We start from the raw sequence: 24,872 nt of genomic DNA, 5'->3' as shown, positions 1-24,872 counted from the left end.
TTTATAAAATGAACAGTCCTTACTCACATTCAAGGAAGCAAAAATTAGTAAAATGAGATTTGGGGGGCGAAAAAACCAGAAAGTGGACGAAAATGAAATAAACTAAAAACAAAGATATTTAACTTTTAGGGAAATTAATACAGTCAACTCTCCATAACTCAGTTATCAGCCAGACATCGCACGCGTCGGACGCTCTCCGTTACCTCTCTCGATTTCACATTCGCAGTTCGTGGAAAATGTCCGGTACGCGGGTTAACACACTAGTGGTGGATTTCAGTGTTCTCCCTGAAGTTGCGAAGGTGCACCAGTTTTTGGAGCAAGAATTGAAGCTTAAATATGAGGACGTTAAGAGTATACAGTTGCATCACGCACGCAACTGTGTATTGATTGAAATGAAGACGAAGGAAATCGTCACACGCTACCAATTAGAGCATAATTGGAAGCGAACAATGCTTTCAAATAATGCGAAATTTCGTATTCCGGTCTACGTTGATTGCGAGGCAGTAACGGTCCGGGTCCATGATCTTCCGCCATCGATGAGTCACGTCACTATTGCGGACCATATGTTGAAGTATGGAGAGGTGATCTCCATACGGAAGGAAAAATGGAAGCATTATTTTCCCGGGATTTCCAACGGAGTGCGGGTTCTAAGAATGAACATTCTACGACATATCCCATCGTTCATTACCATTGAAAATGAACACACAATGGTCACTTACAATGGCCAGCCAAAATCTGACCAATCGTCCCATCCTGGCAAATGTCAGGAGCCAAACACTACTTCAAATGGAAGTCCACCAACGTCGACGGCAACAAAATCACCTGACGGTTTGTTCACGCAGGATGATTTCCCGCCGATAGCAAATAACCTGCAAAAAACTACATCTCCCGTTCCCGAACCAGTTCAAGCTACACAGAACGACAATAGCGAACACAACAACGACGATGACTGGACCGATGATGAAAGTGCTTCGAACTCTTCATCCGAATACAATGGTGCAACATACAAGCGACGGCGATCGAGGCAGAATAACAAAGGGTGTAGAACCAAAAAGGCTTGCTCCAGTCAGTGTTCCCCAAACACGGACCATGCGGAAATGTTTTCATCACCAGATGAAAAAAGCAAAAATAAATAAACTTTTAGTTGTGATTGTTCTATACAATGTAGAAAATGATAATCGGCTCTGTTAAGCTGAATACGGCGTGTGAGCCTTAAAATAAACGAATTAAAAAAAAAAAAAACTCTCCATAACTCGATATTGAAGGGACCATCGAGTTAGGGAGGTATGGCGTTACAGATCACAAAATCAGTGCAACAGCGATCCAAGGGACCATCGAGTTAGCCATGAAAACCAACTTTTACTATGGACCAATGCACGAGTTCACTATTTGACGTTTGAGCGGTGCCGTGTTATTTATGTGACCATGGCAACGAGTGAATTCGGCACCGCTCAAACGTCAAATAGTGAACTCGTGCACTGGTCCATGGTTCTCTAATTCGATATTGAGATATGGAATATCTAGTAAGGAAGAGTTATCTGTAGAAGATTATACTCAGTGGTGGGAAGAATCATGCCGTTCACGCAAAATTTTATTTTTTTTTATTTTATTTTATTGATGTACAAGGGGTCAGGGGCCAAGTCTCCAGCATAAGTTTAAAAACTCACACCTTCCATAATACACCGGGGGTTTTGGAGTTTGGGAAGTAGGCAACGCAACATCTTTGACCAGAAGGTTCTTTAAGTTTTGCTTTTACTCTAGACTTCCCCTACACGTATGAATGATGCAAGGTCTAAAGAACATGAATCAGTCATACATATAACGGTAGTGAAGTGTTTTGCCTAAGGATATGTGAAAGGAGGGATTTTGTGTGATGTTTTGTAAATCGCTCTGTGGAACAAATTTGTTATTAGTTAAATAATAAGTTCATTTGATTTACCTTTCAATTAGTATTCAATGATTACAGAAACTTTATACTTAACAAAGGCGTGGAGTGCAGCAAGCTTGGTGGGCGGATCAAGTGCGTATCGATTTGGCGAGCGTGGGGCAGAACCGAGGATGGAGAGATGCGACCGCAAACCGACGTTTTCTCGACCATTACGCTGCCATGATAAGAGATGCCTTTCCTCTTCGATGAATTATTCCTCGAAGCGGATTAGATATGAAAACAAGGATAAAGAGAGAAGGAATGTTAGTGATTGTTACATGCTTTATGGCAGTATTGACGTACATTGAAGTCATACAAAATTCGCTCTTTGGATTCCCACGATAATAATCCTGAAACAACAAAAAATGAATCCGAAAGAGCGAGAACCTTGATGTTTCAATGTATGACAATCCAGCTTTATTGCATGTGAGAAGTTCTTGGTGATATTCTCACAACGGCCATTCAGAATGGTTCGACGGATGTAGATAAAAGATCATTATGATTAAATTAACGCGACTACATGTTAGTAAGCTCAAAACGATTATTATATTTGCAACTGTTAATTTAAATAGTTAAGCTAAGGGTCGGTTATTACATATAACTTTATAGATAAGCAGAAGTAAAGCACGAACGCGAATCCATCCCATCTTCAAATGCACAACACTTCATTCTGGAACTTTAGAACGTCCATGTTGTAACTTGTTCACACAAGAAATCTGCCTCGACCGAGTTGGCAGAACGCGCCCATACCCTTTCTGAACCAAAGGACAGGGAACTGATACCATGATACCACAGACAAACAGACGTAACACTTAGAACAAATTCCATGAAAATCCATCGCCCAGTATACACCATCATCATCTGGTGAGCATTTTGCACGAAACACTGTTTTGTGCAACAAGACCTGCAGATGGCGGTAGTGTGGAACGTCAAACACGAGGGAAAACGATGCGCGCGCCTCTGGTTGTGAGATTTGTAACATAGCGAATTTGAAATGATCGTTAAATGCGTGGTCGATGGAAATTTCTTACGTGTTACGTCTGTTTGTCTGTGATGATACCTTAACTACAAATACAAAAGCTACTTCTATGTTATATCCGCTACTACGCTCACGATAATTATGTTATGATCTTAGAATAATAGATAGAGATAACTACTACATAACAGAAATACTTCCCAAAGAACGCTAATGTCGCCAGTGTTGGTGTGATAAATGCAAAGTAGCGCAAAACTGCGAAGAGAATTAAATAAGTTCTAAATCACAGCATTTTGTTCAACAATATTATATTATAAAAGATATTTGAAAATGAAACATTTCAGTAACAACAGTGCCATCAGTTTTCTAATTATTATACATATATCAGTAACACTACTAAACTATCTATAATACCGTTACAACCTACTTTACTAAAGAACGCAATACCGTAAAATGCCGTAATTCAGAACATTTTGGAATATTTCTCAAAAATCGTAAATTATTGTTAATGATAATTTTAATTGGAATCATGATGCATTATCAGCATATACAAATAGCGGTATGGGCAAACTTCAGAATTTTACTTAAATTTCGACTAATTTTGGACCAAATACGCGGATTTAGGCGATGCGCTGAATTCCGGCACCTTACGGTATTAATATGGTAATAATTACTACATTGTTAGTGAACCTAACATAAATGTCTATTTTCAATGACCTGTGAGACGCAGAGACCACCCGCACCCACTCTTGCGTCTCGTGGTCTACTGAAAAAGATTTATGTATATTGAACTAATACTACTATTAGAAATAGTGCTACTGATGAAGGTGATCGTTGGTTTCCCAGTCTTGTTAGTGATTTGAGTGTTAGTAGAGACTTGTAGTAGGCCCTGCCGGTCCCTCCAGCATTACGCGTAGTTATCTGGTGTTAGATCATGCGACAGTAACTAAACTCATGCTGAAGGTGTGATAAATCAAGTGTAAAATATATTTAAGCATTGAAAACACATGTCATTATTTAACTTAAAACATTAGACTAGCTTACATTTTATAAGTTATAATTACGATTATTTTCGCGATCAATATATTAGCATTAGAGTATTTTTTCACAATATCAACCAATATGTAATCACTAGATAAATCACCGTCAATCCATCACCTAGGCAGGGAAGAAATCATGCCGTTCACGCAAAATGAACCAATATTAAGCAGGATCCACGCTCACAAACCACAGCGACCTATTTGCTCACAGATTCTTGCACAGGAGACCAGAACAAAACAATGTAAAAAGAGCGTGATTGCTGGATGAGCAGAGAGCCGTTCTTTTTCCGTTCATAACTATTTTTGTGAATATTGGGTGGATTATGATTATAATAGATAGATTACAAACCAATTACGACAGTATTGGGAAAATTGACCGATGTATGATGTATTGTAGAAATATCACAGGGGAATCGGACGCGTGATTGCATGTCGAAATAAAATGAATGCGATGCCCTCTACAGTATATGTGTTCGGCGATCGTGAGCAAAGAAAGCAAGAACGCAATCGCACAAAAAGAAACCAACGTTGCGGTATCATTTTTGTATCGTGCATGAACAGACTCTGTTCACACGTTTTACAGCACTGATTATACTTGAATAATGTGAAGACTAGTTGATTACACATTAAACTTTTTTCCCTTTATTCATTGAACATGCAACATATTAATGTTATAATCACAATAGACGAAAATGGGACAAACAATGTCAATGACGAAATATGCTTGATACATTCAGTTTTTAAAAAATGCTTTTGTGTTCAATATGGTTTATGAATTGACAACTGAAATCTTCTCAAAAGATAACGTATTCAGATCGACGCTATCTAGGTGTTGTCACAGATGACATTGAAAGTGTTTCTAAAGTGAACATATGTGAAAATTATTAGATTTTTTTAAATTGATTTGAAATAACTAAAAGAAATTATTTGATATTTCATTTGTGAAAGAACTTAATAATAATGTTACGATTACTTAAATCTGGGATTAATCACTGGCGAAGTTTTCAACACAACTACACAACTGTTTTAATATTTTATAACCATTTTAACTATTTACTTACAAACTATTTTATGAATCAATTTCAGAAAATTTTACCAGAAAAAAACCAAGTACCAACGCACAGCTTTTTTCGACATTTAAACTATCAAAATTGGGTTCTAAACAAAGTGCTTTAACAAAAGTTGTTGCAAATGAGCTTATTATTCTAAACACACTATCAACATTTTGATTGTTTTTCAATAGTTTGACCCTTAGGTCAGTATTTCGATGTATGATGAGACGAATGAGCGTAGAAAATGTATTCTAATCATTATTGAGCTAATCGTACCAATTCAGTTTAGCAAGCGTTCGTCGAAAATCGGTGATCATCTGTGTACCATGCGAAGAGAGGGTTAATTCCCAATTATTACCGAAGACCATAATCATGGCACTAAAGTAGCATTCAAGAAATATCGGATTTGGAATCTCCAGAGCTATCAGAAAAAAAAATCTGTTCTAAAATTAACCCCTTCAGTCGTCGCGCGGTTTGTCAACTCGTCAGAACCACCAACGCTGATGCTGTGTTACGATAAAAGCGAAGTTTTTTCACCACTGTGTACAAAAATACAACAGCGGCGACGACTGAAGTGTTAAAAACAAACCTTTTCACGTTACATTGGCAGTGAAAAAGATAATATAGCATTTTTTGGATTTTCATATGTATTTTCTATGTTTTTGGGCGTTTTAAAATCGTCAAAAAATTATTAATCGATTTAGTATTTTGAAAAATAAATAATTCAATTGATAATTAGTAAGTTTCAAAAATACAGAAAGTCAGAGTTAAATCAATTTAGTGCAGTACAACTCTGGGCCAGCACCTATTTAAAATTACTGACAAGTACATCATTTCAATGATTGTCGTTTATTGAAATTAATTCAAATAGATTTATTGATACAAGAATATCAATGAATATGATAGTAAAACGCACAACTTTTTTCATGGATATACGTAATAAGGTGATTTGTTAGTGAAAAAAATGTTTCAAGGGGTATAGGTCTGTGTGTTTTTCTGTATTTTTTTTTCTTTACTTTTAAATAAAAATCTATTTCAGCATACTGCTTAAAGCTAAAAAATGTATACGACCTGTTTTATTTCAATTTAAAGTCTTTGGAATTTGAAGAATCTCAACTATACGATTTCCATTACCTTCTTGCCCCACGGTACCTTACCATAATCCAATTTTTTTTTTGTAGATTTAAAAATAAATACTGTAACTCTCTTTCCTCACTCGATATTGAAAGGACCATCGAGTTAGGGAGGTATCGAGATACAGAACATATATTTTTTCAAAATTTGAAAAACTTTTCATTTTTTTTTACGAAATACATTCAAAATAGTTATTTTAACTTGAAAATAATACAATTTTACCACACTTACGTACAACTTTTCATTAAAAATTCGAGTTAGAGAGGTAAACTTACATGGGAAACTGAAAACAGATAGTATCGATTAGAGGGGTATCGACTCACAGAGGTATCAAAGAATGCTAAATTGAAGGGACTGGAATCATCGAAATTAGGGAAATATCGATACAGAATATCGAGTAAGGGAGAGTTGACTGTATTTCTAGAAGTTATATGATAAATCATGATGTATACTGCAGCTCATCTAGTATTCATTAAAAGTGCAGTCCGCCTCTCCACATCTCGATATCGAAGGGATCATTGAAGATTACTGGGGAGATTGAAAATCACTTCGTTACCCAGGTAAATTGACAAACAAACAGACGTCATGTCGTCTTTGCAAATTTTTTTGATCTTCAAAATCTAATCTAGTAACCTTAAAATGGGTATATCGACATACGGAGAGAAAATCGGGAATGAAAATCACATCGAGATAGGGAGAGTAAAAATGTATGCAGAATGAAGGGATCGAAAAAATATTATCGACATAGGAGAGATATCGAGATGTGGCGAGTTGACTGTATGTTCTTTGTCTCGATCTCTCCCTATCTCGATGATCCCTTCGATATCGAGATATGGAGAGTTGAATGTATATCCAGATGGAATTCTTCAATGGTTCTCATTTACCTTCTGAATAGGCCAACATTGCTGCATCTTGCGCGAAAAATAGCTTGTTGTTGTTGTTTGAGAGGGACAAATGAGAGATATCACACACGAATCATTGCTACTATGTTTCACTGCATGTATCCAGTGATACAAAAATGAATAATTAATTAATGTGGCAAAGTTGTAGCTGATGAATGTATCTAACAGTATCAGCGTTTCACTAACTTTCAATAGCACATGTACAAACACTATGACCGATTGAATTAGATGCTTGTAATTTCCATAGTAATTCTCATACAAACTTTCAAGGGCTTGTGTAGCCTCAGTTTTCATCCAAATGAGCTCCAATTTTGGGACGACACTCAAAATTTGATCTAGAATCGAATGTGCGGTGTGGAGGCAAAAACGATTTTTTTGAACCACCTTACTATATGTAATATACTCTGTGGATTTTGTTTTTGAGAGTAGATGATGCAAGTAGTAAAGTTAAGCGCTTTATATTTATACCACCCAATATATCTTTCGTATAGATCATTGCACGAAATAACTTAGAATCAATCTGTTTTAGATTCCGAGAAAATAGGATGGGGTCAAGTCTACCCAGACTCCCCTATAGTTACTAGAGTTGAAAACTTATTCGCAGACCGGGCCATTTGGCATAAACAGAATTATATACCTGCTTTCAAAAAGATGGCTGTAAAAAAATGCTATGGCCAAATGACCCAGACCCTTCGCAGATCTACACCTATAAATGAATTTCTACAACGAAGTTATATGAAGCACAGCTTGGTTCCGAAGACTCATAATTATTATTATTATTATTATAGCTTTATTAAGGAGATTTTCAGCCCTAGACTGGTTCATCTCCGAAAGGCTCATAATTGTATCCAAGTGTAGACATAGATCTATGTTGAATATTTATACGTACACTTTGTCGACTGTAATCAAGAATCGTTAGAACGGTTCGAGATCAATTCAATTACTTTGACAGTGCTATCGGATATAATCAAACCATTAAGTACGTTTTTAAATTACGGAGTTTTCATTGTTTACCCTTAGGATACATTGAAATTAATAGTTCCTGGAAAAAGAAAGAGAAAACAACAGATTAGTTCATCTGATTTGGTTTGAATAGTACACTTTTAGTACTCACTTAGTCAAAAGCCCATCCTTCTTGGCAAGGCGAACGATGCAATCGTCCGACTCTCCCATACGACGGATTCTCACCGCAGATGGCGTACACCTTGGAGGTTTCCAGCATACGGCCAGTCGCCGGGTTCACATCGACGATGTTGATCTGGATGGAGGCATGATCCTTGGCGTGGATGATTCGGTTGCTGGACGAGCTGCAAAACGAAACGTCAAAGAAGTGAGGTTAGATCAGTAAACAAAAAAGGATGTTGGGATGGCCACCGAGGACGGTGTGGAACGCAATTCTCCAAAATCCGAGTTACAATCTGGTCCCGCCAAGTTGAGCCACGCAATGAACAGCAATTTAAGTAGGATTTTGATCGACACGTGTTTGTAATTCAGACGAAAACATTGCGGTGAAACTTACCACTTCCTTGGGCAGTACAAGTCAACGAATTCTCCGGCGTCGTTCTCCATTTTTTGGTGACTGCAAGATACAAAACCCAATAAGTAATCGTATTAAACCGACAATAACGAATAAAACACTGTTTTACAGCGGAAAAACTCACTTTTTAGGTCAGAGCAAATCGTCGGACAACAAACTTGAACACAATGGCGGATCAGAAAGAGAGAACGGGTCGGAAAAGTAGTACTAGAATGACAGCCGGTTTGACAGCGGGGCAGCTGTCAATCCGGACTATGGCTTGAAATTGAATATCGTGTGATGAGTTTACTTGATGTTGAATGAAGAAAATCGGGAACAGTTTCCGGGAATTCAACAAAAAACTGCAATCAACAAAATTTACATGAAAAATGTACACATTTTTATAACTTAATCAAAAGAGCATTTTTGTCTATAAGTATAACATAATTTTATTGTGGCTCAATATTTAAATTTTGATATTATAAATGATTGAACTACACTCAGGCAAATTAATTATCGAATTTCATCAAATCCCCCTTATGAAGCATCAAAAAATACTCAAAACTTGATTTCATAAGGCTTTTATTGATTTTATATTATTGAAATGACAATCATAATCCAGAAAGAAAATAAGCTTAAATTATGTATATAAATTTCATTGTGCGCCTTAAGATTTTCAACATTAAAAAACATAAAACCCGATTTCATAAGGCTATAATTGATTTCATAACATTGAAATGGCAATCATAATTAAGAAGTAAGCTGAACTTAGTGAAAGTATACAAATTTCATTGCGCGCCTTATGATTCTCATTGATGTCATTACTGTGAAAAAGTTATAAGGTTGTTATTGTGAATGATGTTGTTATTATTATGAGCACTGTGTTGAAAGAGCTTACACTGATTCACTATGGCTTATCAGGTGGCCAATAATCAAAAAAGTGATGTGCCCCAAATTTCAATTCTTGTTCGCCATTTCATTGTAAACATGTCTGCTAAGAAATCCCCAAAATATTAGGGCATGATTTGCATTGCACACTCAGATATGAGGTGCCAAAGTTGAGCCTATGGAGAAAAACTTGTTTTTATTAACAAAAACTATGGTTTACTCAAATGAATATAACTTTTTTTCTATAATACTTACGTAAAATGTTTTTACACCATTTGAAAGCTTACAAAAAAGGCTTCCTAGAAACAATAAAAAAAATTAAAAAAAGGTTCAAAATAGTGGCTTTGATGATGTTTTTTTATAAAGCGGTTAAAAAAATCGAATAAGCTTATAGTTAACACATCGAGTACTTTTTTGTCCCAAGTTGTCCCAGGCTTAAATTCAGTTCCAAGGGTACTTTGAGATGTAAACTAAATGATCGTGAAGAATTTAGTTGCACAAATTTGCACTTTTTTGATTTAAGGCTTTTTGAATTTTTCCAATATTTTTAACCATTTTCTATTGAAAACAGCTAAAAACTAATTCACAAAATAACTGAATTTCGCTAAATCATTCAAATCATCATTTCTATGTAAGTTTTAATATTTATAATGGTTTTGCACAACGTTAATCGCATAAATGGCTTATATGCATTATAAGTAACAAAGTTTAATATTTCGCTATAGGCCCTATTCAAAAGTTAGTCTCGAAAACTTGTTTTTGAAAATAAAACATCAAATTCGTATCGTAAAACTCATAAATACGACATGAGATGGAAAAAATATTTTTGGCCGCCAGTCTGTATGAAAACCGCCCATAGTGTGATTGTGTCTTCATTTTCAGTTGCAATGGTTGAATCGTCACGTCGACATATTTAATTAGTGATTCTTTATTGTTAAAAGATGAGTTCCAATTGATAATACTGGGGTAAGCTAAATTCTTTGTCTAATGCGGACATAGATGTGAAATCGTTTAGTAATATTTTGTTCAGAAAAATATAGTTGTCGTAGCACACACTAATGTAATTCGTATTCCTTATTACTTTCAGTACGGCTAGCTAACATGATAACGGGCTTTCCCTAAAAACAACACTAAATGGGCCTCGTCAGAACGTCTCTGAGGTTGCGGGACAAATCCCGAGAAAAGCTGCCTAAACGGAAAGAATACCAGAGAGCACCATTAAACAATCGCCCTCGTTGGAACCATAAACATTTAAGATATCCATTTATGGGAAGTCAACATTGTCACACGCAAATTCTCTCTCTTTATAAAATAAAAAATCGCTATATATGTTTACGCATGGTTGAGCTTACACATTACTAAATGAACTATAGCTAATAATTCTTTTTTTGGTTTTTAACGTCTGTTTTGTATTAGAATATGAAACGCCCAAAAAGTGAAAATCTAGATGAATATAGAATTTTCATCCACTTCGCTAAGCCGAGACTGGGCGAAGTTCGTGCAAATTCTATTTTCGTTAGTTGGCTAATTAATTTCTCACCTGTAGCTGATGAATACATTAAAAAATTTAATAATATCCTGAATGCAATATATAGTTTAATATAAATGAAAAACGAACTGTAAACAATGATTTCCGCCATTAATAATAATGTACTTCATACTGCTGATGAATTGGATTCTTAACATTTTATGTCAATTTTCATAATGCTATTCTATGAATTAAGCGAGCTAACGCTTGGGCATAACTCAGATAAATTCATAAGGCGAAATAATGAAATGCTTACCGATTTCTTGTGGCAAATAAACATAAGTCAAAACAATGAATATCGATAGAATTTTTGCCTGAGTGTACACTGAGGAAACGGAACGTATGAAGTACATAAGAATTTCTTATGGAATAACGACATAAGAAGTATTTTTAACTTCATTCGAGAATCTTATAACATTCCACAACAGACTTATGAAATAACACTCATTATATAGACAGATATAATTCCATAAGAAACTCTTTTTAGATATCAAACGCATTGATCATTGACATTCATAAGACAATCTAATGGAGTACGATTTTCTTAACAATTTCATACGAAAATCTTATGAATTACGTGGAGAGATGCTAATAACAAAATATTCACGATTGAGATTCATAAGCGCGCGTATGACAATGATTAGTAACACTTGTGAAAAAGAGTCGACTTGCTATCAAAAACCACGTAAGAATTTCATACGAAATTCTTTTGGAATAAAGACATAAGAAGCATCTAATGAGACTCATAAGAAAACTTGTGAACTTCCATCGATCATTGCGTTCATAATACAAATAGGTATAATATCATAAGATACTCTTATGAAGGATCATAGATATCAATTATGGAATTCTTTAGGACCATTATGTATTTAGAGAATCGCTCTTTGAATTTAGGAAAATAAAGATATTTATAAGATCTCTAATGATAACGACAAGAATTTCTTGTGAATATCGGACGTTTTGTGTTTCATAAGAATCTTATGAAAGAGAGAAAACCAGTCAAGAAATCAATTCACAAGCGTTCTCTTATGAAATTCGTACGCAATTTCTGGCTCAGTGTATGTTTCAGCCGGTAAACTCATTGATATTTCAATTAAATTGAAATTTGTGAACCCTAATGACAGCTCGTCCTGAAGTGAAATTTGTCGAGGACTATGGTTTTCTAACTAAATACGGAATATCGATAAAGGAAAAGTTGATTGTAAATTTCGATTTCAGATTAAATTAATTAAATGCGAGTAATAAAAAATCATTCTTAGTTTAATCGAAATCCGTTTATTGTCAGAATGACGATGCAATATTATTAAGACCGCAATAATTTTTCTTTCTGTGTACGCGTAACGCTCTGTTCAAGATACATAAAAATATCCTAGCCTTTTTCACTGTATGATATGTTCACTCAGACAGAAATTGTTTTGGATGAGTAAGTTAAGTTCAAATATGATTACACCAACTTATTCCCGGAGAAGAATCCCACTGAATTTCCTCATTAGTCTAGTACAATTTTGCATGCAACATTATGGTGATTAAAACCCTTGAAGATTTCCACTTGGGCCTGTGTTTGGCTTAGTACAGAGATAACTAAATCCAGTAAATATCTCTCAATTAATTTGGAACTTACTGTATACAGTGATTCAACAATAAGTGTCATATGAGGCAACTCATTGTTTAAGTCTTTCAATAAAAACAGTCAAAAGATCAAGTATTTGAGGATTTGTGAATTAAAGTAGTGAATCTGCGTAGAACCTGTAGAAGGTGCGGCACGTCAATAACTTGTGTGCGATTTTATAGAATCAGATGTACTCGTGCTATGTGTATTGCATCTCGGCAGGCGAATTGCGACAATGTTGACTTTTAGGATGCACTTGTCAGCTGATGTTATTGAGCCTGAATCGCGTCTAGTTCTTGCAAGGAACGTTTACCTCTAGGCGCAAAAAATGTAAATAATCATCGCACGAAGATTTGAAACATAATTTCTGTGTAAAAATTTGTTGCTGAATTGCAATTTAAAGCAAAGCAGGTGAGTTATATTGAATTACAGTTGTGTTCAGCTTTGTGATATTATGCATGACATGCCAACAAATGGTTATTTTGCGTGCAGCACATCAACAATATTATGTAAACATGATACTGCTAAACAACCGTAATTTCGGGTGAAATTGTTCAGTAGGATGAAATTGATCACCGTGCCGAACGATTTTATTTCTTTCTAATAAAGTACCGTAAAACGGGGTAACTTTGATAGTTTTTTCGAAGAAAACTTGAATACCCCAGTAACATTAGTAGCTGAACAATAGTTTATTGAACTGAAATTAGCTTAAGAGTGATTTGTTTAACTCTTATTCAGCAAAAATGTTCGTTGGGTATTTATGCATGCTGTTTCAAAGAATTATAATTCATATTTTTAAAACAAGTACTGGTATCCTAACTATCGATTGCAGCTGATAGATTGCCAAAAGATTTATTCTGAATGGTTATATAATGTTTCATATAATCGAAAGTTGGTTTGCTGTTTTGGGGTAACTTTGATAATGGAGCATCAATCGAACAAAATTGAATGTATTACGGAACATTTGTAGGGCGTTGCATACCTTTAGGCGTTTAACGCTATATGGAAATTTCTGACTTAGATTAAAAAAATGATCCCAGTTTGTAAAAATAGTTTTCGCTAAGAGTTTTGAGACCGAATTCATGTTCTACTATAACTAGGCTGTCAAGTATAAATGACGAATTCATTTTACCTTCTTTATAAATATGGTATTCTTCCAAATGATAATGATAGAATGTATCTGCATGAAGTGGCCGGACTTAAAGCTAACTTAAGCAGGCATGTCTTTCTCCTAGACGACTTACAGTCGTATGGCTCATATCTCGTATATAAACTTCACATCTTTTTTCTAACATGCAATCTATATTTTCCCATTAGTGTGATTATTCGGCCAAATGACCCTTTCGGCCAAATGGCGTTCGACCAAACGGCATTCAGCCAAATGACCCGGAATCTGTTTTTGTAGTGTAGTTTTGAAATATGTCAAAATTTTAGTAAACAACATTCAACAAATACGAAAAAGGTTAAACTGAGCCACGTCTATAATCCCATAGATATGGACAAAAATCTTCTGTATCTTTTCAGGGGATGTATCAAAACTTTTGCACTGGAGTGTAAGTACAAGCAATGAAAGTAATATTGAAAACAATATCAATAAAATAATTTAAAGTATGGACCTCTATACCTCAACACAATTCTAGCTACAGTCAACTCTTCATAACTCGATATTGAAGGGAGCATCGAGTAAGGACGAGTTACAGACGACAAAACCAGTGTAACTGCGATCGAAGAGACCATCGAGTTATTCATGAATTCTATCGTTCACAACTAATAACACAAACCTGGATGAAATGAGGCCAATTCGATCGATGCTCAACTTATGTAGGACAGCCCCATCCGTCTGCCTTTTCGAAGAACCAAATTTAATATGCACATGGCGTTCGTGGTCGCAGTCGCAATACCTAGCCACAACTTTGATTACCTACTGTTCATATGCAACTGATGATACAGACACTAACAAGTAGCTTAACTGAATAAAACAAAGCGAAAGGTGAAACGAAAGTTCATCGCATCGCCTCCTAGAGGGGTGAAAGAATTAGAAATGCAGAACTGTCTGACTAATTTACCCAAGAGATATGGTAAGCACACAACAATGTAGGTAGCTACTGCTAATAGAGTTGCTGATACCATCCATCATCAATCGAACGTTAAACTCTTCGCAAACAATAGAATGTGATTACACGACTTGCTGCAGCAGCTCATATGATCGGAGAGCAGCTAATCAAGCAACCGATTTTGCCGACAGATGCTGGTATAGGTATAGGCAGCCGGAGTCTTGGAATGGATTGCTGAAGGCGCAAGCATGGTGTGAAACAACACAAACCATGCTCTCGTTACGCGCCGGCTGCTTTGGATGCGCGCGCGCGATCTCTCGTGGTTCCTATCGGAAGCCCGACATGGACGGATCGATCGGTTACCTTCTGTCTGTGCCAAAGAAGAGTTACGTTGTCTGCGCCATACGATTTTGGTCTACTTTTTATGGAAATCCGAAACTTGGTCCAGAATTCGTATAGGTCGAAAATTAGTGCTTCCCTTTTAATAAACATGTTTTGTCGCCAAGAGGCGCTAGTGAGCATCAAATATACCGAACTCATACCTCTCAGGATGCAGAATAGTTAGAAAGCCAACTGTTTGTTAGGGCTACGTGCTGCAAGCTCGGTTAGCTCAATGTTCTACCACCGGAGATGCTTTTTGTCGTATTCTTCAAATTACCACAAATTAAAACAAAATCACGCGAATCCATCATCGGGTTTTGTTTTAACTTGTGATAATTTGAAGATGAATATGACATTATTGACCAATACAAATTCAAACTCATCGACGTCCTAGCGAAAATAGTTGTAGCGGTAAACGTACAACTGTTCAACAAGACCTATTTTAGGGCCGTGGGTACGAATAGCGTCGATCGAATTTTTTTCTCAACTTGAAGATTTCCTTGATTTTCCAGAGCATAGAGTATCTTCATGCTTGTCACAAATACAAAAATGGTAAATCATCAGAGGCGCGTCCACTTTCAAAACAATGGGTAGGGACAAACGTTGACAAATATTTTGAGCACAGTGAGCGAAACAATATGTTTAACCCTAGACTGGAAATTAAAATTTACTACACTGAGGCAAAAATACTTAGATTTTCCATAAATCATGACTTATGAATCAACAAAACTATGGTTTCATTGAACGCTTAACCATTTCGAAAATGGGATAGTAAGTTTCATAAGTGAGAGCTTTGAAATATTTAAGTACCATTATTTGAAATAATTTTCATAGCAATCGCTAGAGAAACTGCTCCGCTTTCGATGTTGGGTACAAGTTAATCCGAAAACAGATTAAATGTTATCAAAACATTCCAATTTTTGAGCTCGCCTCCGCCTGATATAAAAGGCAACCGTTATTAGTGATTGATAATTTTAAGAAAGCAAATATCATTGCGCTTATTATTGTTTTTCATAGATTGACTTATGAAATTTATACACGAAAATCTTCACCAAAATCATTAGTAAAACTTAAAAATTTCAACAATAATCGTTGTGGTGCCAAATCATAATTGTTCCTTCACACGAATTTCCTAGGGTTTTTCTCCAATATTATTTTTAGAATACTTTCAGAATTCACCCAGGATTTTCCCAAGGTGAACCATAGAAATGAATTTTTTGAATGAAGATTTTTTTAGAAATCATCTGTAATCATTCAAAAATTTTGTGAGAAGAACGTCCTAATTCCTCCAAGATTTTAACTAGTGATTTATCCATCGATTTTCCTAGGACATTCACAGCTTCTTCAAATCATCTTCTAAAATTCAATCAATAACTTCTCCAGAAATTGCTAGGGCTTCCGTGTAAAATTGTCTTTAGGGTTCTATACAAGAAAACCAGGGAGATTCCAAGGATATTTTTCCCGAAAAATTAATCCGGGAGCTGTTTCTAAAAAAAATCTAGGGTAACTTCTGAGAAAACTTGTGTAAGTTTCTGAGTCACCGTTAATGAACAAGGATCTCTGAAATAACTCTTGTACTCTTGAGGAAGTTTTAGAAAAAATTGTTAGATAATTTGCTTAGACAATCGAAAAAATCAATCGAGGCTCGGGATAGTATTATGCAGGATTTTTTTAAGATTTTTTTCGAAAAATTTGAACAGAATATCTATGGAAATTTGTGCAGGAATTACTGGAAAAATTGTTGTAATATAAACTGGTGTGAAAACTTAAATAAACTAAATCATGAGAATTTTTAGAGAAACTAAAAAAAAACTGCAGGGAGTAATACTTGGATGAAATGATAGAAAAATTCCTAGAATAAAATAGATTTGTTCAAAGAATCCCTCAAGGAAATTTGGATTTCTGGGAGGAACCGTTGATGAATTCCTGAAGAAATCCACATGAACAGGCGGAGTAATTCTTGCAGCATTTCTTAAAAAAACACCGTTCTCAAAAATCAGAGACATTTTTTTCAAGAGCCTGTCAAACCCGTTATGGTCTCTGAGGGTTTCTTTGGAGCCTCTTTATTTTTGCAGCAGAATTCAAGGCAAGATCCATTTTGGTTAAAATAGATACTCTAGAGACCCTTAAAAATAGAGACTTTTTAGAAACTTGCATTAAAATAGAGACCAAGTCTCTGGAAAAGAACCCTTGTCCTGTCTTTAGGATCATTCATTGAAACAACTTTTGCTATCATTAATATTATATTATAAATATCCTTCATATTTATATCCTTTTTGAATCGATTTCAAATTCAACATTATTTTAAAAATTGATCAAACTGCTTATTTATTTATTTATTTATTTATTTTAATCAATAATTTTGAAAGAGGGAAAAACTCCTTTGAGTGATCAAGCTGCTTGTCTTGTGAGGAGGTTTTAATTTTCTCATCTATTTCTAGATAACAAATTTATGAATCATGGGTAAGACAATCCTTTGACAGTCCTACCCTGGTGTTTCTGTGCGTAGTACATGTCCTACCTGTCCTACCCACTTCTCGCGCCACTGATCATCATCATCATTGCATCATAATTAATGGGATTGCAAAAACTTTCCCCATGAGTACTGTGGTGGGATCTTTGGGTCGTTTAGGGCTCTTCAGTCGAGCGTAGAAACATATCATGATTTGGAAATTTGTGAGACTTGTAAAGAGTTCAAACATCATTTATTTTATACCTAAATAAGAAATTTACCAAGAAAATACTTCGGGATTCATTTAGAGATTTCTTTAGGATTTGATTTCAGTTTTCTTCTGGTTATTGTTACCTATCAAATGCAAACTTTAAAAACACAAGGAATAAGTTCATGATATTTATAGTAAAATTTATTGCAAAACCACCTCCGTAAATTACTCTACAGATTTCTTGAATAATTTTTCCGGGGTTCCTCTAACTATTTTTCAAAAAAATCCACAAATGATACCTTTGATTTTTCAATAGATTCCTTCGAAAATTTTTTCTTGAATTTTTACAGATGTACCCCAGTGAACCTTGTATCGTATAAGAATGTGTACCGTAATTCGGGGTGTAGTTGATCAGTGGGGAGAAGTTGATCATTCCCGTAGCCACATGTATGAACTGCCAAGAGAGCTATTATTCGTTTTCAATTATCACAAGTTATGTCATATCGTATTACCTGATAGCTGCTCTTGATGTTTCGAAATTCGGTTCGTCGTTCAAGATAGTTATACCCTGGAAAAAACAGATTTATAAGGAAATGTTTGATGAGCTGTATAAGGGTTCTACCCCAAACATTCGACTATTGCCAAGGCTATATAAAGACACCATTTAAATAAACTGTTTTGTACATTCCATATATGTTCTGTGAACCCAGTTTTATATTTGAATTGAGGATAAAAAATCATTTTCAGAGATAAAAATGTTCTATTTGTGAGCGAGTTGCTAATTTCAAAGAAAATTGCATACCTTTAGGCGTTTTATTTGGTGTATTCTGGATTTCACAACATTCAATTCTAAAATCGACCGATTTATCAACAAGTTGTAAGATTTTTAAGACTTGATTCGGGATCAGTGATCCCAAATTTATAAAATAGCATGTCTCTTTATTTTAGGAAACGTGTCACAGTAATTGATCAACTTCACCCCGGAATCAAAAATTCCAGTTTTTGGTTTCTAAAAAATGTTTTTATTATTATGATAACAATTCGTAAAATTTTCATTTGTATAATTCGATGAACATCCAACCAGTACAGGTTTTAAAAATATTTGGGTGAGAATACATGCATCCTACTAGGAATTATAGAACAGAATCGCTCAGAAGTGATCAACTTTACCCCATTTTACGGTATCCAAAATCACATATTCGTACGTCAAACATCAGAATCGCACAAGATACCAGACTAAGCGTTATCAATGTCAACTCAAAATGTATACACAATCTCCAATACGATTCATAAACGACAATCTGTGTTGACAGCAAAACATGTCGTAAATAGTGCATCACAAAATCGCGTTAAGTTATATAAACTAACAGATCATATATCAATCCAGAAAGCATCATATGAAATCGCAATACCTAACTTAGCAAAAATTGCCACCCAAACTTGGTATCAGCTGACGATGGGCCTTAAAGAACAATAATGCAAGTGTCGCTGTACATGAAACATGCATTGATATTGACAAAAAAACGGGTTTCTATTATGTAACCATTGGTGGTACAGTGGTGAGGTGTCCGAATTCTAATTCAGAGATCCCGTGTTCGAGGCTTGCTGAAAACTTTTTTTTTATTTTCATCATAATTTTGAGGCATCGTATTTCTGGTCGCAGAAAGTCTGTAAAAGTCGTGTCAAGTACGCATATAGCCTCCACTTTGGTATGTATATAGCCTTTTCATGCATTCTATACGATTGAATTGATTCATATAGAATGATGTACAACAAATTTTATACCAACCAAAATGTTACCTGGGGTAATATGCTCATAATTGTTTCATGGAAGCTATCAATGTCCATTTCAGGAATCAATTCAAAATTGTTTCAATTTTTTTCCCCAAATTTTTGTTTCTTGGGATATTGTCAAGATATTTCATTAAACATTACTCCTAGTATTTTATTGGAACCTTGCCATACATGTCTCACAATTCTATCAACAAGGATTCTGCTATGGAACTCTTTGGAAGGATTTCTTTAGAGATTTTTAATAAAAATATCCAAAGATTTTTCCAAAAATTCTTTCAGGGATATCTTTAAGAAAATGCTGTAAAAAATTATTTTTATTTTAGATTTGTTTTCTAGAACTTCTTCAGAATAAGCACAAACAACTATTCCAAGAATCGAGAATAACTCCTTGATCACCAACATTTCTAAATCAATTTATTTTAAAGCTACTTTGTGAGTTTCTTTAGAAACACCTTAAAGTTATTCTATCCGAAGCTGTTCTTAATATTTCTTCGAACATAATTTAGAATATTTCTCCAGAATTTTATCCATTCATTTTACATAATTTTTCCCAAGAAATCCTGAAAATTCCTTTCAGAAGTATTTTAAGGATTTTTTTTTCTAATAATACTTCCGAAATTCTTTTAGAAAGTCCTTCAAAACGTATCCAGTTTTTTCCAATATGTATGGAAGAAACCAATGTAATCCTCTGGATTGGGATAAAACCCGAAGGAAGTAATGAATGAAGTCCTGAAAAAATCTATTTTCCCAATAAATACTGAAAATCAACCCCAATGTCCAGGATTTTTTGGAAAATATTTTGAGAATCATTTCAAAAGTCCTAGCAGGTTGGATCTTGGCCCGACTTCCACTGATGATGCGCCTCCGTATTTCACGGCTAACGTTATTGTCAGCCATCAGGAAGGATCCAAGGTAGACGAACTCGTCGACCACCTAGAACGGATCCCCGTCTATCGTAACACTGCTACCTAGGCGAGCCCTGTCGTGCTTGGCCCCAGCAGCTAGTATGTAATTTGTCTTGGTCGCATTCACCACCAATCCAACTTTTGCTGCCTCGCGTTTCAGGCGGGTTTACATGTCTGTCGTTTTTTCAAAAGCTTGGCCGACAATGTCCATATCATCCACGAAGCAAACAAATTGGCTGGATCTCGTAAAAATCTTACCCCGGCTGTTAAACCCGGCTTTCCGCATAACACCTTCTAGTGCAATATTGAACAACAGGCACGACAGTCTATCACCTTGTCGCAGTCCCCGGCGGGATCTAAACGAACTAGAGTGTTCGCCTGAAACCTTCACACAATTTTGCACACCTTCCATCGTCGCTCTTATCAGTCTCGTGAGCTTCCCGGGAAAGCGGTTCTCAACCATGAATTTCCATAGCTCTACGTGGTTGATGCTATCGTATGTCGCCTTGAAATCGATAAAACGGTGATGCGTTGGGACCTTGTATTCACGACATTTTTGGTTGCTTTGCCGTAAAGTAAAGATCTGGTCCTTAGAATGGTGATCGCCCGAAAATTCTCACAATCTAACTTGTCGCCCTTCTTGTAGATGGGGCATATTACCCCTTCCTTCCACTCCTCCGGTAGCTGTTCTGTTTCCTAGATTGTGCGTATCAGCCGGTGCAGACAAATGGCCAGCCTCTCCGGGCGCATCTTCGAGAGTTCAGCTTCTATAGCATCCTTACCAGCAGCTTTATTGTTCTTGAGCTGATGAATGGCATCCTTAATCTCCCTCAAAGTGAGGCTCGTGCTCTCAGCGCTACTCAGGTGTTCGTCGAACTGCTGCTTCCACTCGTCCGTCAAAATGGTCCCACCCTTATCCCTGCACATCTCGACTTGCGGCACAAAGTCGTGCGGGATGCGTTAAGCTTCTGATAGAGCTTGCGTGTTTCTTGAAACCAGCACAGCTGTTCCATCTCCTCACACTCCGTCTCCTCCAGGTGGCGTTTTTTTTCTTCCGAAAGAGGTGGGTTTGCTGTTGCCGTTTCCGCAAAGACAAATTAAAGACCTCCATGTCCCTTGCAGTTGCTCAAAATTTTATGGCTCATGAGGTAATCTAGAATGCCGTGAAAAGTGTACTGCGATCTGTCAAACTTGGGTACCTTTTGCACTACCGAGGGACCAAAATGCAGTACTAGAAGTGGTACCCAATCTGAGCCCGAGTGTGACGGACCTGGTTTCCGTCTACAACGTTCCACGTTCTGTCGGGTCCCTTGTTGCAGCATGACCGCCCGCACTGCATTTTTCTCCTTCAGAATCTGCTTACATTCCTCGTCGAACCAATCGTTCCGTCCGGGGTCGGAGGTATACGACGTTGCTCTCAGCTGCATCGTTGATGACTGCTTTAACTGTTCTCCAGCAGTCCTCAAGAGAGGCTTCATCCAGCTCACCCTCTTTCGGTAATGCAGACTCGAGGTGCTGCGCGTACGCAGCTGCGACATTCGGTTGCTTAAGCCGCTCTAGATCATACCGAGCCGACCGTCGGTACCGTACGTTGTTAACCCCACCGTCAGAACCACCGCGCTGCTGTTGTGAACGAAAAGCGAGGTTTTTTTTCAGTGGTGTTGTACAAAATACAACAGCGCGACGACTGAAGTGGTAACGACGGAGTGTTTTGGGCGCAGTTTAACCATCACCAGATAGTGGTCAGAGTCGATGTTAGCGTCATGATAGGTCCTGATGTCGATAATGTCGGAGAAGTGCCGTCCATCAATCAGAACGTAGTCGATTTGTGATTCTGTCTGCTATGGTGATCTCCAGGTGTATCGGTATGGAAGGCTGTGCTGGAAGTAGGTGCTACGAATGGCCATATTCTTGGAGGCGGCAAAATCAATTATTTGTAGGCCATTTTAGTTCGTCTGCCGGTGGGCGCTAACCTTTCCAATCGTCGTTCTGAATTCTTCCTCCTGGCCAACCTGAACGTGTAGATCTCACGGAGACGGAATTCAACTCAATTTTGGGTTGTTTCAACGCAATTCCGTAGTTGAGCCCAATAACTCAATTTTGGCTAAATTTCCATGGTCCCCACAAGGTAGTTTGGCTTTGATTCCATTAGAAAAATATACTCAATTTTGGGTTGATTTAACGCAAAATTGAGTTCTTTCGACCCAAACATAAGAAAAGTTGCATTTACCCAAATTTGGCTTATTGGGCCAAAGTACCCCCATTGGGTAGATGCAGCTCTCTCTATTTTTGACAACATTCGTGTGGGAGAAAGAGAAAACCGAGAGATTTTGGGTTGAAACTCTAATCGATATACTTAATTTTGGGTAAAGTAAACTCAAAAATTAAGTAAAAATATTTCTCCGTGCTCCTATGATTTTGACGTCGTGACTTGGGCAGCTGTCGTGCTCGCGTTCGAGCTGCGCGTAAAAGCTGCTTCCGGAGTGAGGGCTGTGCACATTTATTATGCTGAAGTTGAAGAACCGGCCTTTGAGCCTCAATTTGCACTTTCTCTCATTGATCGGCCACCACCCGATCACGCGCCTTTGCACATCATCCATCACTATAAACGCTGTTCCCAGCTCGTGTGTGTTGCCGCAGCTCTGGTAGATGGTATGGTTACCTCTAAACGTTCGTACCATTGATCCCTTCCAACATACTTCCTGCAACGCTACGATGCCGAATCCGCGGTCCTTCAGCACGTCGGCGAGTGTGCGTGTGCTCCCGATGAAGTTGAGAGATTTACAATTCCACGTACCGAGCTTCCACACGCTAGTCCCTTCACGTCACTGTGGTCTTCGCCGATTGTCCCGGTTCGTATTCTTTCGTTGATTATTCGTTGCTTGATTTGTTTACGGCTGGCTTGCAGGACCTGACACCAACCTCCTAGATTTCCGGAGGACCATTCTCAATAAATTTTCGGAGGACCATAGCGCGCAGTTAAGCTTAGAGTCATTCTCTGGCACTCGGACGATGATCAGCCGCTCCATGGGGAACAGACGTTGTTGTGAGCCGCTCCTAACACGGAGTGCAGACGCTCCAGGTTTGCAGAAGCAAAAGCAAACCTCCCCTTCCCTGTCAACCAACGACCAGAGTTCCCACCGGGGTTTGCTACCCAATCTTCCCTAAGGTTTTTTTTTATTTTTTTTTCTGTTCGGAACATAAACCACTGCGACCAATATTTGATCCTTTGTAGCATATCCTGTGTCCTTTGTGTAGTGCATGTCGTGTTACTTTGTCACTATCGAGAAGTGATAAAGTATTCGGTTTTTTTACAGTTGTCATTCCTAACTTGATCACAGGAAAGGATTCTAATTGAAAGGTTCCGCTTTTTAAACCTTTCGAAGGGTGTGGTGGGTACACTCTCCGCAGGCGCGCCCCTTTATCAGTCAAAATCGGATCCCTTGATAAAGTCGGGAAGTGACACCGATATTGTCCATGCATCAGAATCCTAGTCCTTACTTCTTCAAACTAGAGAACAATAAATAAAAGATTATTTTTATCCTTGTCTCAAGGTCATTCTCGGCTTCTGGAAAACCGAGACTTGTCACTTTTAACAAGGTTTAAAATGTAACAAGGACTAATAGTGTTCCTTTGATTACTATAGCATCCTGTTCTCTTCGTTTGAAGCAGTCAGGACTAGGGTTCATTGGTAGATCTTTACCCCATAACGCACCACGAAAAGGTGATCTACCCGCGTTCCCTAAGGTTACTCGTATTCTCCCGCATAATCATGAACCATATTAGCATTGTTTCCAATATTGTCTACAACTACTTCAAACAATTGGGCTTATTCTACGAGTGGCGTGAGGTGACAATTGTCGGTGTCGTATAGCGAGATGACAATTGTCGACTCGAGTGAAGTGACTCTCCATTTGATTTGCACGGCGAGTCACTTCACTCGAGTCGAGAATTGTCACCTCGCTATACGACACCGACAATTGTCACCTCACGCCAGTCGTAGAATAAACCCAAATATCTGAACCTTTCCGGACAACATCCAGAATAACAATATACCCACAGTACCACAGACTGTTTTGCCCTTATGGGAAACGGTAATCAGACAAATAACAATGTGGGGAATAGGCGGTTACGTTATGTAACCATAGAAAATCGTCGATTTTATCGAACAAAATTTTTCGTTTACCGTTCATCAGATGGTAGACATACTATCCATTTTTCACTCAATCTACCACAAAAGAAACAGTTCTAGAATTGTAAAACAATATATTTTGAATAAAAACGTTTACAATTTGTGAAGTTATTGGATTATTTTTTTATTTTTATTTTTATTTATTACAAATACTTGCTAAGTAAGGACAATCCTTTTAAAATTTAGCAATCGGAATTCAATTTTCAAATTATTATGTTTTTAACATTATGGTTATACTACATCTATTCTTAAACATTAACTTTAATTCCTTCCTGAAAAGTGTTGTGTGCTTTGCCTACGGAACTCTGATA

General features: G+C 36.9%; 1 protein-coding gene and 1 long non-coding RNA gene across 2 annotated transcripts in view; one reads left to right on the top strand and one right to left on the bottom strand.

The window, feature by feature from the left end:
* Positions 1 to 8,057: 8,057 nt before the first annotated feature.
* Positions 8,058 to 8,670, bottom strand: LOC110677182 (40S ribosomal protein S21-like). Its single transcript, XM_021848057.1, is given in 4 exon segments — positions 8,058 to 8,073; positions 8,146 to 8,213; positions 8,215 to 8,338; positions 8,551 to 8,670. Coding segments are annotated over 4 exon segments (252 nt in total). The 5' UTR covers positions 8,601 to 8,670; the 3' UTR covers positions 8,058 to 8,063.
* A 4,159-nt stretch (positions 8,671 to 12,829) lies between these two features.
* LOC110677181 overlaps positions 12,830 to 24,872 on the top strand; it is a 92,907-nt gene continuing 80,864 nt past the window's right edge. Inside the window, exon 1 of the long non-coding RNA XR_002501000.1 lies at positions 12,830 to 12,983. This is a non-coding gene — a long non-coding RNA (uncharacterized LOC110677181). The remainder of the gene's footprint in view (positions 12,984 to 24,872) is intronic.

The sequence above is a fragment of the Aedes aegypti genome, chromosome 2 (assembly GCF_002204515.2).
Source record: "Aedes aegypti strain LVP_AGWG chromosome 2, AaegL5.0 Primary Assembly, whole genome shotgun sequence".
Taxonomy (NCBI): Eukaryota; Metazoa; Arthropoda; class Insecta; order Diptera; family Culicidae; genus Aedes; species Aedes aegypti.
This window is presented reverse-complemented; position numbering and strand designations above follow the sequence as displayed.